Below are 18,142 nucleotides of genomic sequence, written 5' to 3'. Positions count from 1 at the left end.
CTGGAAAAATACAAGCAAGAATGCTCCCACTGAAGTCAGTGAGGGGATTCAAGCTTTTAAAGCACTGGCTGAACACTGAAATACAACAGTTAAAAAATAAAAAATCAAATTCACCTGTGTTTTTCCAGCAGCTCTGGACTTTAAAGTCTGAATTTTCTCAAAAACCAAGTTGACTTTCCTCTTTGTTGCATCATCATTATCAGTGCTTCTAAAATACAGAGAAGAAAGCAACAGTATGATCAAAGGCACTATTTTGTTAGCATCAAAACAAATTTAAAAGTGTCCAAAGTATTAAAAATCATTGCTATTAAAAAAAAATAATAATCTACTATGAACAAGTCAGAAATTATCTCAACGATGATTTCATTAAATCCTCTGAAGGAAGGCTGTGAAAAATTTCAATTCCAATTGTTTTCTGAAAAATCATCACTGAGCTCTTTAATTGCAGCTCTTCTCTACAAGACTACAACTGTGGAAAGAAATGTATTCAGAATTACTCAACCAATATACTGAAATTAAAAGTAATTACTAACAGGTTTCTCAAGTCCTGACTACTGCACCATTAAATATCCCTTAAACAGCTGCCACAGCTACATCAGCTACACTGGATCTGAAAAGCTTCAGAAATGCAAAGAAATATGGGTGCATCATGTATATCTTGATTTATTCATCTTTCCTTCCTCCCTTTTTAATAAGTTTAATAAGTTTACATTGCATTAGAAAATGCAATGTAAAAAGAAGTACCAGTTGGAGAATTTATTCCGTGCACAGAAACAAGAAAAATTCTGTCAAACCTTAAAACATAATGTGGTTTTTTGTGGGTTTTTTTGTTTGGTTGTTTGTTTTTTTTTTAAAACAAACAAACAGTAAGCTTAAATTCCCATGAGGTGCTATTTAAATTCTTCATGGAATGTAATATCACATTAAATTTAACTCCAAAACTATTTAAAAGAAAAAAACAAAATTCTGATTCACAAATTTCAAGTACATTTAATCAAATCCTGAACAATACCTTAATTAAGTCCTGATTAGCTTTTCAACATCGTATAGTGCCTTACTGGACATGGCAAAGATATAACACTACAAAAGAGTAATTTAATATAGTACCAGCTTTGATTTTACAGCTTCATACTTTAAATGTAATTGAAAGTAAACACTGAGAAAACATAACCTCCCCTCTAAAAGATAATTATGCTTACTAACCCTTCTTTAAGGTAATTGTAAAGTATTTGTTTAGCAGTCTCTTCATTTGTTTGATGTGCAACGTCTTGCTGGCCTTTTAAGAGATCAGGTGTTGCCTGAAAGGATAAAATATCAAAAAGTATCATCCTAAGAGTGTCGTACATACAATCCTTACAATTTAAGTTATCCATTATATTCTATTCTGAAGAATTTTACATTCTGTGGACCTCAGCTTCACTAACATTCACTGGAGTTTGGGCTTACTGAAAGAAGGAAGCTTACACTGCACCGGAAGAAAGAACATCATTTTGTTTAGAACTGCACAGACTTCAGCATTCTGTTTTCATGCATTTATTCTTATGAATCATCGCAACATCATTTACAGTAATCCTCCTTGTCTCTACCGTCTTCTTTCAGCCAGACATGAATATGATTGTTTTCAAAACATGCTTTCTATGCCCTCAACTATGGGAATAATTTTTGTATTTAAAATATTTATGAAGAATTCTGCTATCTTATTTGGAAGTATTAAATCATTTAAGTTTGTTCTAATGAATAACAGAAAAACATGAACCTAGCAGTATAAAAACTGTAGTATGCTACATGGAAAAACAATACAGAGTAAATACAAAATTACCTGTATATTAGGGACGGATGAAAACGTTTTTAGAGAAATCTTTTTGGCTGCTGAATCAGGTGGAACTGTGATTCTATTTGGCAACAGCAGAGTAGAAGTTACTGTTCTAGCTTCCTCTCTCTTCTTCTGTCCTGGAAGTGTAGAAGACCTAAACATGAAACTCTCAGTATTATCTCCGTTTTGTTTTAGATGCTGCAAAGAACTGAAATGACTGTTCTGAGAGTCTTTATCAGGCATCTGCAGCTTTCCAATACTTCGAGCAGAAATTTTCATCTCTTTGGAAGGTGGCTTCTGATCTCTGGATAACTGCTTCTGGAAGCAAACTTCAGATGGTTTTAGCAAGTGCTCAGTTGACTTACCTAAGCTTTTACTCACTTCACCCAAATAATCTGAATTCATATCAAGCTCTAATGACAAGGCACTGTCAACGCTTCTTGACCTTTTACGATCATCTGGATGAATTCTATTCCTTTTTCCTGGCCTACCTCTTTTATGAGATTCAACTTTCTTATCAAACTTCTCAATTAGCTGATCTACTCCTGGAAGTGAACCAGTGTCAATATCACGACCAGTCCCAGGCAAAAATGGGATGTATCTTCTGTTTTCATGTCGATTAACGTTATCTGCATAGATAGCATACTCTTGATCATCAAGTAAAAACCTGTATAATGAATTTGCAGAAGTGGGAGTAGCTGATGAAGACGATGATCTTCGCGAGTCCAACACTGGCCCAGATGAGTCTTGTCTGCGAAAGGGAAGTACATCTGGTCTAGGCTTCCTTGTTTCAGGACAAGCAGCAGGACTAAGACATGGGGATTTTCCTGTAGATGAAAATGATTCTGAAACACCCACCTCACTGGGGCTGATTATGCTACCAGGACAATCCAGCACCTGCTTGTTTTGGTCTTCTATGTCTACTGTCCGGTTCAAATGTATTTTTTTTGAATTTGCTTTGGTTGACTCTGCAAGATACGCATTTGTTTTCTGTAAGGATATGACTTTAGAAGAAGAAATCCAAGGCTTCACTTCAGTTTTATCTTCATTTGCAAAAGATGTAGATTTACTACACACAGAAGACTGGCAAATTTCCAAGTTCAAGTTATTTTTCTCAGGATCATAAGGCCGTAAAAGTTCAGGATGTCTTTGAAAGTTTAACAAGTTGGAGGATTTCAATGCTCTATCTTTAAAATCTGATATTCCACTTTCATTTTCATCTGGATTGGTTGTCTTTAGGCTTTTAAACATACAGGGTTGCACGTGATGCATTCCAGGAAAATCTGTGTGTTCACTGTTTTTGTCTTCTAATTTAAAAGCAGTATTGGAGTCTGTGATTGACTGGCTTGTAGTCTGAGAAACGACCTGATGTTCTTTTCCAGAAGGAGGAGGATTTTCTGACAAACATCCTTCTGTATTGTTTAGTACTATGTAAGGATGTCCATCAATTCCTTGCACTCTAATACTGACACCATAAGATCCTGTCTTAGAATTTTGCCCATTTCTGTTTTTCTGAATCTCCTCACTTGCAAGTTCAAGAGTAACTTCATAGTCCTGCTGCTTATAACCAGCAAAATATGGCTCCATGATATCAGAAGATTACAGCTGAAATAAAAAATAAAAATAAATAAATAAATAAATATTATTTCATTAATTACTTTAATTATCCATCCAGTGCAACTCTGAAGAACAACACTGAATGAAATCAGTATACAAGCTATACAAAGCACAAAGGACGTAACACTGTGAAACAAACACACGGCTGACCAATTCTAGGTCAAATCCAATGTTATTTTATGAATGCAACTGTTATGAAATAACCATTTAGAGTTCACATATAACCAACCCTAGTGCAACCTTTTGAGTCAAAGCAATTCTTATTTTGAGCATCTCTACTATATTCACCAAGACTGTATCCTTTGCAAAGCACTGATAATTTTATAGCCAACAGTTAGTATCAGCCATACAAACATTTAAACATAAGCCTGGGAGAGCAAAACCACCAGGCATTTTTAGGTTGTGACTATTACGTAACTACAGCACGGCCAGAGAGGTCAATATCCTTATGCCTTCAACTTGTGCTTATACGGACTTTGCTTTCAGCATTTGTTTTCAGAAGTGGAAATGTCACTGCTTTCTCTAGTTTTGTCATTCTATGGTGATTTTTATTTTATTCATTTTGCAGAAAAAAAAAAATTCTTCTAAAAGAAGCAAATAAACTTTTGAACTAAGCCGGAGAGTTGAGCAATCAGTGAACCTTAACAAACCCAAGATCACTAAATGAAGATGAATAATAATTAAGGGGAAACTGAAACAAGGAAAAACCTCTGTAATCATTTCACTTGTAGTATCTGTGTGAACCATTTCCCCCAGATACTCAAATAAATAAAAAGCAGAATTGTATTAATTTTTCCTAAGAGCAAATTTAAATTTTTTGTTGAATATTAAATGTTATTCTAGTTTCCAATCCATTCTTCTTTCTCCCTTCAAAAACCATTTCTTCTCCCTAAAAACCAACTCCACCTCTTCCTCAACAGTAGGACTGCTTCATCTGAAGAAAGTAGCATATATATATTTATTTGTATAGTATACAAATTACTGAAATTCTGACATCAGATAGAGGTAGTAGATGACAGCTGGGGGCACTGACAGCTACAACTGTCTTGTTTTAATCCTCTTTAAGTCTGCCAAAGCTATCAAATGTTATGACAGAACAGTCTGTTTACTCTTAAGCTTATGAAAAGAGGTTAGATATTTTAACAGGACTTAAGAAGTCATTTTTCCTATTGGTGTAGCTGCTTCTTGTCTTCTTGTAGTTATTTAAAAAAAAAAAGAAAGCATTCTTTGGTGGGGTGGATTTTTGTTGGTGGTGTTTGTTTGTTTTTTAAATAGAGAATTCTAAGTTCAGGTTTTCTAGCATAATAGCACTTTAAAATTAAATAACATAACCCTGTTAGTAATTTTATGTGTAGTCTCAAATGATTTTGAAAATGAATACAAAATAATTAGAATACTAGGGAAATACTAAAAAACAAACAAACAAACAAACAAAAACTAAGTATAAATGCTTAATTCAGTAGAACACTGCTATATTGTTATTTTACAAGATCAGTTCTTATCTCCTTTTTGTGAATAAAATATCACAACAGCATGTACAAATTAACCAGGACATAATAAACAGCTACTTCAACAAATTATTTTACTTTGAAAATACTTAACTAAAATGACAGAGAATAGTCAAGGACATGTAATTACCACTGTCTTTCATACATGAAAAATTCAGCTGCAATTTAGAACAATATTAGTATATTTCTATCTTCTGAATGGTAACTTCATCTGCTGTTCTTAACATCAAATTTTACTGAGCAACAAAATTTACCTTAAAACTTGCAAACATAAAAAGAAAAAACAATCACTGTTATCTACAGTTACAACATTAACTTAAAGAGCTGGATTTACTGATCAACAAGCTCAGTAAAAATATTTAGCTGAAGCAAGTTCAGAAGAACACAAAATTAAAGATCCAGGAAATAGTGCTTCAGACACTGATTACTCCATACAAGGTTTACACATACAATGGGGGAGGATTCACTGTATTTCCCAGAAAACTAACTTGAAATTTAAGCAAAAGGATCATTTTCAATGAAATAGCCTCTTGAAAATTGTTCAGAATACATTGGCTTGACAACTGCTTCACTTCAACACTGCATTTTACCCAATGGTTTAAAGTAACACAGCCCACAACACAACCCCCAAGAGCAGCAGCTCTGGCACTCTGTTATCTCAGCTGTACAATCCCCCTCGTTCTCTTCATAACAAAGCCAACAAGCATGCAGTTACACAGCGACCCAGATCAGCTTTACTGAACTGGAAAAAACAGAAAAGTTTTCTATCAGATCAGCAAGCAAGGCACTATGATGGGATCACCTATTCTGGCTGCAACGTGGCCTTGGAGCAGCTTAAGGTGATCACAAAATTCCCAGCTCATTTATGTTTTAAGTACATTTTCAGGGGACAGAAATATTTAGAAACATTTTGAGGGAAGGGGGGGTGGGAAGGGGGAGAACCAACAAAAATCAACCACAGAAAACCCTCAGTGGCACTGAGAGCTGTTCAGGCCTTGCTTTTTAAAATAAGCCTTCTTGGGGGCTTTTAAACACTCATTTTAAGTAGCAGCCTCAAGTTGTCACAATAGTCACTGGTAATTATACCAATACCTAGAAATGGTCGATTTTTTCTTAACAATTTATTTTTGCCAAGAATAGAAAATATAACACAGGAGAGATTCTAATGTCTGAAAAGTCAATTACTTTGCATTTTATTCTGTAGCAGTTTGTTCTACAGTGGTGATACGATACCTTGCTAAGTAACATGGAAGTGGAACAAAAGGTTTAACAGGTCAAAAACTTGTGGGTTTGTTTGTTGTTTTTTTTTTAAATGCCCCCAAAACACATCCTTTCACAGCTAGCACCACCTATTTTAATGCTAGCTACCATGTGTTACTTGAGACCAACCTTACAAAACAAAACCTATGTCATTTGGAACCCCTACAGCTCTTCCTGCCAAAATGAATAGAAAAGAGTGTCTTTGAGAAACATCCTCCTGTACCAGAGATGGCTGCTTGCTCCAGCAGCTACGCAGCCTTCCTAACATTAAGCCATGAAATTATGTCCACTCATCCAGTTCAATTCTTATTTAGCCAAATCTTCAAGACAGATCTGTCTAAAAAATGAGGCTTCCCAATCCTGCTAAATGCCACGCTCTGCATATATACGAAGTTTATTTTCTTGTCTCCTACACCCTCATTACTAAGCATGTCTCTAGCATATCTGTAATAAAGTACCTCACACTTTCTGCTTCCAGCATGCAAGCAACTGGGTGCACAGGATAGTCAGAGCTCCTGGGAGACAATACAGAGATGCTGACTGCCACGTGGGTACACACTATTTCTAGGTCCCACCAGCAGATCCATTCCCTGGCCTTCTCAGAAAGCCACAGATCCCTCATGGATACTGTGTCAAAATGTGTATTCTCCCCTTCCATACATCTGCTGCAGGAATGTGTAAAAATACATGGGATCCAACCCTTCCACTTTTCCCAGCTCTCTAGGACTCTTCCCTGGTTCTCTTGAGAACAGAAATACAAGAAATCTCTCATATCCAATATCATAAGCTTGATACTCCTAAAACTGAATTAGCTGAATATTTTTCATTAAAGGAAGATTAGGGCATACCACTATCTTCTTTCTGGAAGAGTGGATTTAGGTAAACATTCTTGTCCTCAAGTTATTTGTCTTTTAACTAATTCTTGCTCTTGGACTAATGAAGAAGAATCTCCAAGCTGCTGAATGACTTCTGAAAAATTTAAATTTATGTAGCTCTATCCATACCACTCTTTTAACAGTTAATGGATGCTTAGTCCAGATTTTTACACACATAGAAAAACAACTGTAGGAACCATCCTCCCACTTTACATAACATTGAGTTTGCTCTCCAGCTGACTATTCAGAAAACACCAGCAATAGCAGACAAAGTGGGTGTCAGGTCATTAACAAACCACAGTGCTATGAAAAAAAGAACAGGAAATAACTTGGGAGAGAAAAGGAAGGAAAACTTATATACTGTGAGGACACAGAAAAGGAAGCAGATAGGATAATTCATGGAAAGACCAAAACTGTAATGTTTTTACACTTGGTGGAACACAATGTCATAAGTAAGCCCTGAAAACATTAGGGGAAACTAAATCACTGTCAATGCTACCTACAGTCTGAGGCTTTCTGCAAGAGGAAAACAGGCCTGTGCTGCAGTCTGATCCCTTTAGCCAATACAGCTGGGGTAGCTGAGCTCACCTGATCTGCTTGCAGGAGAGTGGAAGGTAGAAAAGTGAAATGTGAAAGCTGTAGGTTAAAGTGAAACAAAGTTATGATACAAACTGTCAATCTCTGGAAAACTTGGCATCTTTTCCAACCTTAGAGGAAAAAAAATACTCCCGTTTATTGCAGCCTCGACACCTGGATCCATGTAGGTATGGGACATGGGTGTGGGGTTTTTGTTTGGTTTTTAAATCAAGCTGTGATCAAATACAGTAGTCCCTGAACCACAGACAAGTCAAACAGTAGGAACTGTTCAGCATTACATTTTAGCAATGGACTATTTCAAAATTTTGGAATCAATCACTTTTACTTCTATTTGTATCATTCTCTGTTCAGATTTCAGACAGCAGCCTAAGGATGCTGCCAAAATATCCTACATGAGGAAGAATTTAAAGTAACGCTTTTTTCCATAGCTCTTAGCAAAAGCAAACATGGTTAGGCTAGCATGGATTACTAATATTTCATACATTTCTCCTGAAAAGCAGTGGTCAAGTCTTATATTTGCTGCTTTCAGAGATGACAATTTCAGTTTCAGCTCTGTCCAAATATTAAACAACTTTATTCAGGCGTTCAACTAGTAAAATATAATGTTAACAGCCACTCCTTCAGGGACAGGAAAAGAGCTGTCTTTGAGAAAGACTGAATAGAAAGAACTATTCACAGCAGTGAGAGTAAAAGCTGGGCCTAACAATACTGCTCCCTTCCTTGGCTTATATTCCCTCTGGCTGAAAAATGTTGTGTGAGAGGAAGCTTAAATGTCTCGAGTTTAAAACATATTGTTAGCTCCATGAAACTGCGCAACAGATTAGCTAAAAGCTAGAGCTGTGTGACAACTAACAGGTTTTGTCTGTCTATTTATTTATTTATTTCAAAAGGAAAATCTGCTTCAGTGGCTGTGAGTCAACAACAAGACATTTTGGCAGATCCTCAGGTCTCATAAATTGTCAAAGTTTACTTGAAGAAAAGGAAATAACGCATATCCCATTTTCTTAATCTACTACATATGAATTCCATTAAGTCACTATTTCACAGGACTTATCCCCAGAAGAAAAATCACGTGATCTAGTAACCTGGCCTTCTCAGTGGAAATGAAAGTCTTCGTTTTTTATAATGATTTAAAAAATTGCTCCAAAAGCCTCAATACTTCCCACATTATTCTAAGCTGTATTACTGCTGCAATATAAGTGACATTTCATTAATTTACATGTTCTTTTTCTTTATGAAACAATAATTTTCCAGACTCTCCCAAATCCTAAACAAAAGGCAATTGATCAAAAACTGAAACACAATAAAATACAAACATAGAACACAACATCTATATGAAATAGTTCATGTCTTCTGTATGAACTTATCCCAGTCACACACACTCCAGTATTCAGTAAAATCACTTCTGGAAGGTGGAACACTACACTTTATAATAGTTGGTACAAGCTTTACATAAGCACAAGTACTGGCATACATGTACTTATGCCACAATACTGGTCTGTCTCCCACAGAAGCTGCACAACATACACCTGAACAAGCTCTTTTTTTTAATTCCCCCCCCCCCCCCCAGAAGCACTGAATCCAGCCTATCGGGGCTATCAGTTTGCACATCCAGTATCCGACACCACTGCAGTGCAATTAACTTTTATAAACTCAAAAGCAAGCAAGCAACAAAACTTTGTAAATACTTATCTCAGAATTAATTATATACGTGATACGACCACACTCAACTTTTTCTAATGACAAATTAAAAAAGAAGATTAAAAAAGGATAACAAAGAAGACTATTTTTATTGTATGCAGTTTATTCTAGTTGATCAAATTCTATGGTTTCATATCTATTGAAGAACTGACAGAAACAACAACTCAGTAACACAAAGATACTCGCAGATTCTAAAAACAGTCTGTGATTTCAAATACAATAGCTGGTTTGTATCCAAACATCTGATGTGATTATACTCACTCCACAAGAGGTTCTATGTTGTTTCACTACTTTTTCCTCCAATTGTCAGTCTTAGAAACTTTGTATTTTGTTCCAAAGGAAATTATCTTATTACATCCCAATGATACCATTACTGTTTAAATAGAAGAGGGCGTATCCTGTTGATTTTTCTACTCAGACAAAAAGATCGAGTTTGTTAAAATTACAGTGTCTTGTAGAAAGCCCGTGTCAGAAAAGAAAAGCACAATCAGAATTAGAGCAACCTTCATTAGTTTTGCTAGTGCTTTAAGGATACAGTATTATTCATAATACTAAATTCAAAAAATATTCCCCTATTTCAAAATCGGTTTTTTGCTTACGTACGTTAGCATTATGTATCACTGGACTTTCTTCTCAGTATTTCCACACAAAACAACCTTGACTATACAAACCATACTTACAGCAATACCACTGACCCACACAGGTGCAACCAGCATAACCTTCATTACATGTGTGTAGCTGATTCCTAAATATGAGGAGCTATATACAGAGACTGAGGTGTATAACTAACCTATATGAAGACATGCACAAAAAGGTTAATCTCTAAAAAGATACCTGCAGGTATTTAAATGCAAAAACTACACATAAAGGAGACTTTAGGAGTCAGTTTTACACAGCCAACATAAGGCCATGGCTTCATGAGTATTCACGGTGGTTATGGCTCCCATTTTTCTACTGTCATGCTCAGTTTTAATTACATTGTATTCTTCAAACACCAGCCTCTTTCAGCAAACTACCATGGATTTTAGAACTTCAATACACAGACTGAGCTGTGGGCTCTGAGCCCAGCCACGAGACAACAAGATGATATCATGGCTCGGTCTGAGAGGAATATATACTTGAGCAGAGGACAGAGACTAAATAATTCCACGGAGGAAAGCAGCTTGATACAGGGCTGGACCGCTCCAGCAAATGCATCACTTGAAGGACTTATGAAACCTAAGCAGACAGAGCTGCACAGTGCTGGCCCTGCTTGTACACTGAGCTCCAGCTGAACCAGTTTCCACAGGTCACCACTCTTCTCGCCCTCACACGGGAAAAGCATTAATTGCTGGGGGGAAGTGAGAGAGCTTCATTATGAGGCTTCAAGCGTTTGAGGAACTGTATGTAACTTTACATACCAACCGTTCTTGTAAATAAAGGCTGCTGCTGAACCAATTAGGGGAGCAAATACTAGACATTTGTTGTGTTGATGTAACAGCTAATGGTCTGCAAATGACTGCATGAAGCCATACCCCCGCCCAATAACAGCTTCTGAAGGTCTAACAAAATATTCTGAACTTGATTCACATCACTGAAAACATTTCCCCACTTCTACCTTATGTTTTATGTTAAAATAGATTACAAGTCTTTACCCCCTTTTGAGTGGTATTACGTGCAGAACATTTTTCTCTTCTATTAAACTTCAACTGCTCGGAATTACTGTGTTTATGTATGCACACGTACACACATACAAAAATGCCACAGGCACAAAGACGCACACGAATGCGCATGCAAAGACAGACTAGCCGACAAGCCTCCTGCTCACATTTACACGTTAGCGACATTAAAATGGTGTAAGTACTAAAGAGTTATTAAGTTCTGCAAATTCCTGGAGTAAAACTCTTACCATACTCAGACAGCTGAGAGTCATGCAGCCATTGGGATGGAAATGACTCCTAGCATGCCTGCATGACAGAGCATGGGGACCCTCACAAAAAGGGGCTGTTTTAGACATACCTTAGGCATCCTCCAGTCTTACTAACCTTGCTGGCACTTTTTGGTGGTGTTTTTTTGATCGGTTGGTTTTTGTTTGTTTAAGAAAGTGCATTCCAAAACACCTCTTCACCTCTATTTCTCTCTGTTTTCAACAAAACTAAGCAGAATATGACAAAGTTATTAGAGAATATTCATTATTACCATCAATTTAGCTAACGGGTCCTGGAAATACAGGAGATGGATCAAATTAATTTTGAAAACAGAGTTCACATTAGCAAAAAAAAACAATAACAAAAAAAATTAAAAGCAAACACAAAAAAATTACACTAGGTATTTAAAATGTTCAGCTATGGATTTCATCCTCCATTCCATTTCTCCTAAAGCAGGAGGTTTTAAGGCTACACTTGGATGAACTCCTTCAAGAAGGCTGCCAGCTCTGTTGGCAGAGATGGTACAGGGTCACAGCAATACCCTGAGCTCTAATCCCAAACAGTGGTGACTCCATGACTACCACTTCACTAGATCTTCAGTACACACATTCCTAACACGTTAATTTCTCAGGTTTAAGCATTAAATTGTTACACTCACACACATCCTGAAACATACTACTATTTAGATTTAACTCACTCCAAGAATCCAAGTCAGATCTGTGAAATGTGTTAATGTTTCCAAATGAACCTGCCTGAAACAATACTCCATGAACACAAACAGCGCCTTGCCTCATGCAACAGACTGGCAATTAAACATCCTTCCACAGGAAGAATTCTCCATCCTTTTGGTAAGGAAGGTCTGAAACAACAGAAGTAGTAATTTATCTCAAGCTCACACTACCCACACAGCATTAAAGACTTACAAAAACACCTATGAACTATGATATCCTCCCTCCATTTAGACAGGTAGACACTACATGAGGCTGAACGCCATTTTGTACAATTGGGTTCAGGTGCTTGATACTAACAGACACATTTTCATGTTTTCAACATAGTAAAAAGGTGAGATAATGACATAATACCACTAAGATGATGTATGCAAAAAAAGCAGAAATGGTAAAACACCAGGCTGACAATGAAACAATGATGGACTACACTGGGGTAATTTCTCACATCTGCAGAATTATTAGACCTCCAAATCCTTAAGGTTGGTATTTTTATATAGGAATCTGCCCAGTGCAGTCCAGACTTACCAGACTGCATGCAATGAGGTTTGCAAAAACATTCAACTCATGCTGCTTCACAACAATTTAAAAACTCAAGTTTGAGGTCATGCCACTTCATCTACACACTTCAGATTACACTGCAGGCTCTAGTCAAACCAGTTTCACCAATACTCCCAGAAAGATCAACTTCCTATTACACAATGCAGAAGAAGAAACAGACTATTGTCACAAACTCTTTGTTTTCTGCCTCGTCATCTTTTTACTGTGGTAGAATTCCTCGCATGTGATCCATCACTGCACCACAGACCATTATTACTATGAATTAAATTCCATATCTCCTGTATACACCTCACCAGAGGAAACCTAAGTGTATTCTCAAACATTTTATTAGCGATAGTGAGAACCTAACACTGCAATTAACAGACACTGAAATAAGTTGGTTTGCTTGGAGGCAATTCAGGCAGCCCAAGACAACCTCTTTGCGATATTACCACAAATTCTGTAAGCAAACAGATGAGCAATGAATGCCCCTCCCTCCTCATGACTATCATAACATTATGGACATTTGCAAAAATAATCCTTTCTAGTGGGTTTAGAAACAATTTCATCTGCAATTCAAGGTATGCATCAACCAACTAGGACTTCTTTTTGTCTATTAATACACATGGAAAACTACTCTGTATTTTAAATGTATGCAACAAATCAGGTATCTAAAAGAACTTACAGTGTTAACCTATAAAAAACGTCTTCCTCTACTAATAATTACCATTTATTACGTGAAAGGTAATCCATCTTAACATCACATGTGAATTTTAAATCAAAATAATAAAAACTGCTTTCTAATGCTACGCTGAGTTTCCCATTTGAAGTTTGTAAACAGGCACACAGATAAAAGCACATATTTCAAAGAGTAAAGCAGACTGTGTCCCAGGGAAAGAATAACGTGCAACAAAAGTATTACAATTCCCACTAATAACATGACACATTTCTTTATCTCCTTGGTACCACACACTGTCTATCACCCTGCTAATGGTACACCTCAGCACTCTATGTGAAGGTTTGCACTTATCTTTTCCCAAAACAAAAGACCTGAGTTCTAACTTACACTCTAATTTCACTTTTAAAGCAACAACAAAATCTTATTAGCTGCATCATACACCTCTTACATTATTCTGCAGTAACCAAACCTGGCTTAGCATATAGCGTGTGTATACGGCAATTTATTCTGGGTGAGGAAAAGAATTCCATCTCATAATGACATGTCTAGAAAATATAATTGTTAGCAAAACAAGTTCTCACAAACCACCTTCAAAAATTAATCAGTATTTTGGTTTTGCCATTTTAATTACATTTTTCTAGAAGTTTTAAAGGTCTGTTAAAACTTGCTCTATAGAGAACCTTAACTGTGAGCCTTGTGACAGTTTGTTGTCAGAATAAACACCAAACACTCAAATTCATATGGATATCATCTGTAATGATACCACAAATCACTGTATCCTACGGGGTTTCTGATTCATCTACAGGATTCATCTTATGAATGTATGCAAATAAACGTTCAGATAAATAGAACCATCTTCGAGGATAGGTTTCCACTATTCTTACCTCGGCAATTATTTCAACCCTACTGCAGTGAACTTAAAAAACTATTTGGCTTTAAAAGAAAAGAAACAAAACAAAACACACAAAGAAATGGACACTAAAGCAAACTTACAGGCAAAAGATAAAAGCCGTACAACTATTCTTTTGTCAATGGCAGATGCTAATCCAAATTCACCACAAAAGCTGTACGGCAGCACTGACCTCCCAGCAAAGTTGTCACCAGACGGCAGGGATATAAACCATGTACCAGAAGCAAAGTTAATCGGGCAGCGCAAATGGCTGAAGTGCCACTCGGAACCTTTCCCACGGATGCGAACACACACAAGGCGGACACACCCTTTCGGAAAAAGACGCCAATTTGCGGAGTACGACGGAGCCGAGCCCGTCCGAGTGCCCCCTGCTCAGGAATGCGGGGAATCCCGGAGGCATGCGCGCGGGCACGGCGACCTGCCGACTTTCCGCGGCCCTCCGCTCAGCGCCCGCTCACCTGAGCGCGGGGGCCGCGACAGCACGGCCAGCAGAGGCACTGCAGCCACCGCCCGGCCCAGAGAGACCCCTCCCCTTCAAAGCAGAAAAGTTCAGAGCTCGCCGGAGGCCGTTTTCCCGACAGCTGCCGTCCCCGCGGCCCGCCGGCAGCGCGCCCCTCCCCGCTCGCCGCGTTGCCCCGAGGGGCGCTGGGGGGAAGGCCCGGGGCTCCGCCGCGAGGCACAGCCGTGCGGAGAGCCGCGCCGTGCCTCCCTCACGGCTCCCCTGGCCTTCGGAAAGCGCAGCGCTTAACGGAGCGAGGAGGGGGGACGCCAGCGACCCGCGGGGAGCCCCCTCCGCGGCACGGCGACCGCGCTCCAAGTGCCCAACGCGCTCCGCTCATGTCGCGCAGCCCTCCGCCCGCCCCGTCCGTCCCCGCGAGGAGATCCGGGCGACTCCGTGCCGTCTCCCCTCGGTTCCCAGCGCCACCGTCGCCACCGCTTTCCTCACCGTTGCCCTCTCCGACAACTCCGAGCCGCTCTCGCCGCCGCCCCCGGCCAGTCCCGCTCTCCGCCGGAGCCGAGCGCGGACTGCCCGCCCCTCCTGCGGGGGAGGAGGGGGTGCCGGGGCCGCCGTGCCGCGCCGGGGAGGAGCCCGCGGGGGCGCTCCCTCAGGTGAGCGAGGGGCTGCCTCGTGCGCGCGCGGCGCTTTCCCGCCCATCGCCTGAGGGGAGCGCGGCGCGCGGGGGGCTGACGAGGCGTTCGCACGCCTATACTGCGCTCCTACTCCGTTCAGCCTGCGGCAAACGGCGCTGGGACGAAAGGGGGCGGCTGGAACGGCCCTCTAAAGCGGCAGCCCAGCCCCGGGCCCAGGTACCGTCAGCTCGAGGCCGCCTGTCAGCCGGGCGTTGTTTTGCCGCGCGGTGCGGGGGCGGAGGGAATTGCTGAGGCAGCGCGGGATGGGGCGGGCAGCGCGGGTCTGAACGTGTGCAGGTGAGCACAACACCGCGGAGCCGGCAGGGAACACGGCCGTCCTCAGAGAGCGAAGCCATCGGTGCCTCTGAGCGCACCTCGGCTGTCAGCATGCCGAATGGTGCTCACAGCGCCTTCAGTTAGACTGGAAGTACAACAGGTTGCAGATTCCCAGGATAGACTCCTTATGCGGCGTGATGTGAAGCGCTGCCACGCTGCAGCGAGGCTCCCTTGACACGTGTGTGAAGAAAGGCCACGTGCTATGGAGCCAAGGTTTGCGAGTATGTCATTAAAAAGAAAGACAAACAACAACAACAAGCGCTACTGCAAGTCCCTGTAAGCATCTCACAAGAACTGGGCCTCACTTTTTTCCACAGCCAGAAGTTTGTTTCTTACAATATAATTTGTATGGTAAGAAAAGAAATGCTTATAGCAACTGTATGGGGGGTGGGGGAGGAAGGTAGATTTGTGTCAAGGGCATGGAGAGAAACATGCAGGGCAGTGAACAGTGAAGGAAGAATTCGGTATATAAACAATGAAAGCCACTTTCAGAGCTGTTCCGCTGGAGGCGTGTGGATGAGCACACATCCTCTTTCCAATCCAGCTATACCTGAGGTCACTGCTCAGATTTCTGCCAGAGCTCTACTACTCTGTTGTGACTGCAAAAAAAAAGCTTAGCTCCTTTCACTGAGGTTTTCAGCATGTACACGAGGTTTATCCCATCACCCCCACTGTAAAACTGAGAAACAATGAGTGGGAAAGAAACAAAAGTAGTTAAACTGTCTTTCTCAGTTACACGAACTATGTGACAGTTGTCAGTCAGATACATGTGCTGTGTTTTATTAGAATTATGAAGAGATAAGCTGATAGTTTGTTCAACTTACTGTAGTTTTGTAATGTTTCAAGGAATCAAACTTAATAAGCAGCAAATTTCTTCAGTCAAGGAGTGTGAATTTTTCAGGTTATCGTTAGAGGTTAATTAAACTTGCTCATCAACAGTTATACAACGATACATCTCAGCACAGGCTACCATTTCCTTTCCCATCCTCAACCACCAACTTTTCTCTTCCTTTCCTTTCAATAAAAGCGTTGGTCCTTGTTTACAAAACTGGCTCAACACGATGATTAATGTCTCTGCCAGTCCAGGCAGTGTGTCATCAGGCAGTTGTGAAATACTACACAAAATGGAGTATGCAGCTAAAGCAAAAACAAACAGAAATGCTCTAGCTTGTGTTGTAGATTAATTCCAGCTGCTCCAGCACACCTCGAGAATTGCGTAGCACTCACTACATTCAGCTCTCCTTCCTTATTGAGTCAGACTGTAATGAAAGCTTGGTGTTAAAAGTGCCATGCTTGGCCTCCAGCAAGGTGCACCTCTATCTCTTACTATTCTACTACACACTGAACTGAATTATGACATTTTATTATAGTCCCCTGATTTCTTTGTTGGAATAAATCCAATAATCACACTGGAGAAAGGTATATAAGTACCTCGAAGCACTGCTTCTGATTCATCTTTTACAATTATGTATTACATTTTTTCTCATTATTTTAAAAGTCTCAATGTCTGTTGCTTAAGAAATGGCAAGTATCCCTGATATTACTGTATTCAGTAAGGTGTTTAATAGATATTTTAACCTATTTCTTATTGAAGGAAGCACTGGCTTAAACATTCTGGCCTTTTTTCTAGTCTCTACTTTTATTTTCACTGTCTTTTTTCTGAAAACATTTTATCTTCAGCGCAGTGTTTACAGGGTTGATTCTAAAATTATATCTGTATTTGTTCTCAACCATTTAAACAAACTATACAAGGCATTTTTGTGTTATATGAGCATGCAAACATGCCCTTTTGTAAAAATTAGACCACTTTGCTTAGCATGAGACACCAAAGAGCAGCTGTATTTTAAATACTGAATTAACTTTGGTATTAATTTCTTTCCAGAGGAGGAATTGGGTTATTTGAAGGAACTTAATTTTATACTTCTACTAAATGTTTTTTGATATATGACTTCTGCTTCTTCCAAAGACAAATATGGGCAGCTCTTGTTCTTCCATCTTTCTTATTTTCTTCCTCTCCTCTTAGTGTTATGCTGGTTTTCTGGAGGAGCTTAGTGTTGGGTGTCTTTGTTTGTTTGTTTTGTTGGCTGGCTTTTTATTTTTTCATCCTCATCTTTTACTTTTGTCATCTGTTATTCTCCCATATGCAGCTGTTGTGGTACTGCTTATACAACACGGAGCGCTGTGTTCCTTCTGCTTCTAACCCAGACTCACAGTGTGGAGAGGTGTGTAAAAATATTCTAAAGAAAGCCTGAATAATCTCATCCATTAGGGCAACTATCCAAGAACATATTTACATTCCAAGACTTTTTTTCATAGGACTGTAAAATGTGGTAAATAAAATGTCTCAAGTAATAGATGGAATTGTAGAGAAGGAATGTTTTCAGATGTTCTCACGAGAGGAAAATGCAAGTTTTTAATCTACATTAGCTAATCCCTGGGAAGGAAAAAGTTAGGAAGGGAAAATTTAATCTGTAATTTGCCACTGTAGAATTACGTTTCACTTCAGTTAGCTGAAGTTTGTGAATACTCTTCCTACTGAGTAT

At 39.3% G+C, this 18,142-nt stretch overlaps 1 protein-coding gene across 5 annotated transcripts in view; it reads right to left on the bottom strand.

The window, feature by feature from the left end:
• Positions 1-15,209, bottom strand: part of CGNL1 (cingulin like 1) — a 49,974-nt gene extending 34,765 nt beyond the window's left edge. For 2 of the 5 annotated variants that reach the window (XM_072345355.1, XM_072345359.1), the window contains exons 1-4: positions 15,079-15,209; positions 1,820-3,418; positions 1,204-1,298; positions 115-208 (exon numbers count right to left, since the gene is read on the bottom strand). In XM_072345355.1, coding sequence (XP_072201456.1) covers positions 115-208; positions 1,204-1,298; positions 1,820-3,400 — 1,770 coding nt within the window. In that variant the 5' untranslated portion in view covers positions 3,401-3,418; positions 15,079-15,209. Of the gene's footprint in view, positions 1-114; positions 209-1,203; positions 1,299-1,819; positions 3,419-14,215; positions 14,438-14,590; positions 14,709-15,078 lie in introns of those variants that run through there. The other 3 variants (XM_072345358.1, XM_072345356.1, XM_072345357.1) reach the window with 3 other exon arrangements.
• Between the last annotated feature and the right edge of the window lie 2,933 nt (positions 15,210-18,142).

Source organism: Excalfactoria chinensis, chromosome 10 (assembly GCF_039878825.1).
Source record: "Excalfactoria chinensis isolate bCotChi1 chromosome 10, bCotChi1.hap2, whole genome shotgun sequence".
Classification (NCBI taxonomy): domain Eukaryota; kingdom Metazoa; phylum Chordata; class Aves; order Galliformes; family Phasianidae; genus Excalfactoria; species Excalfactoria chinensis.
The sequence above is the reverse complement of the archived record's forward strand: the minus strand, read 5'-3'. Positions and strand labels throughout refer to the sequence as shown.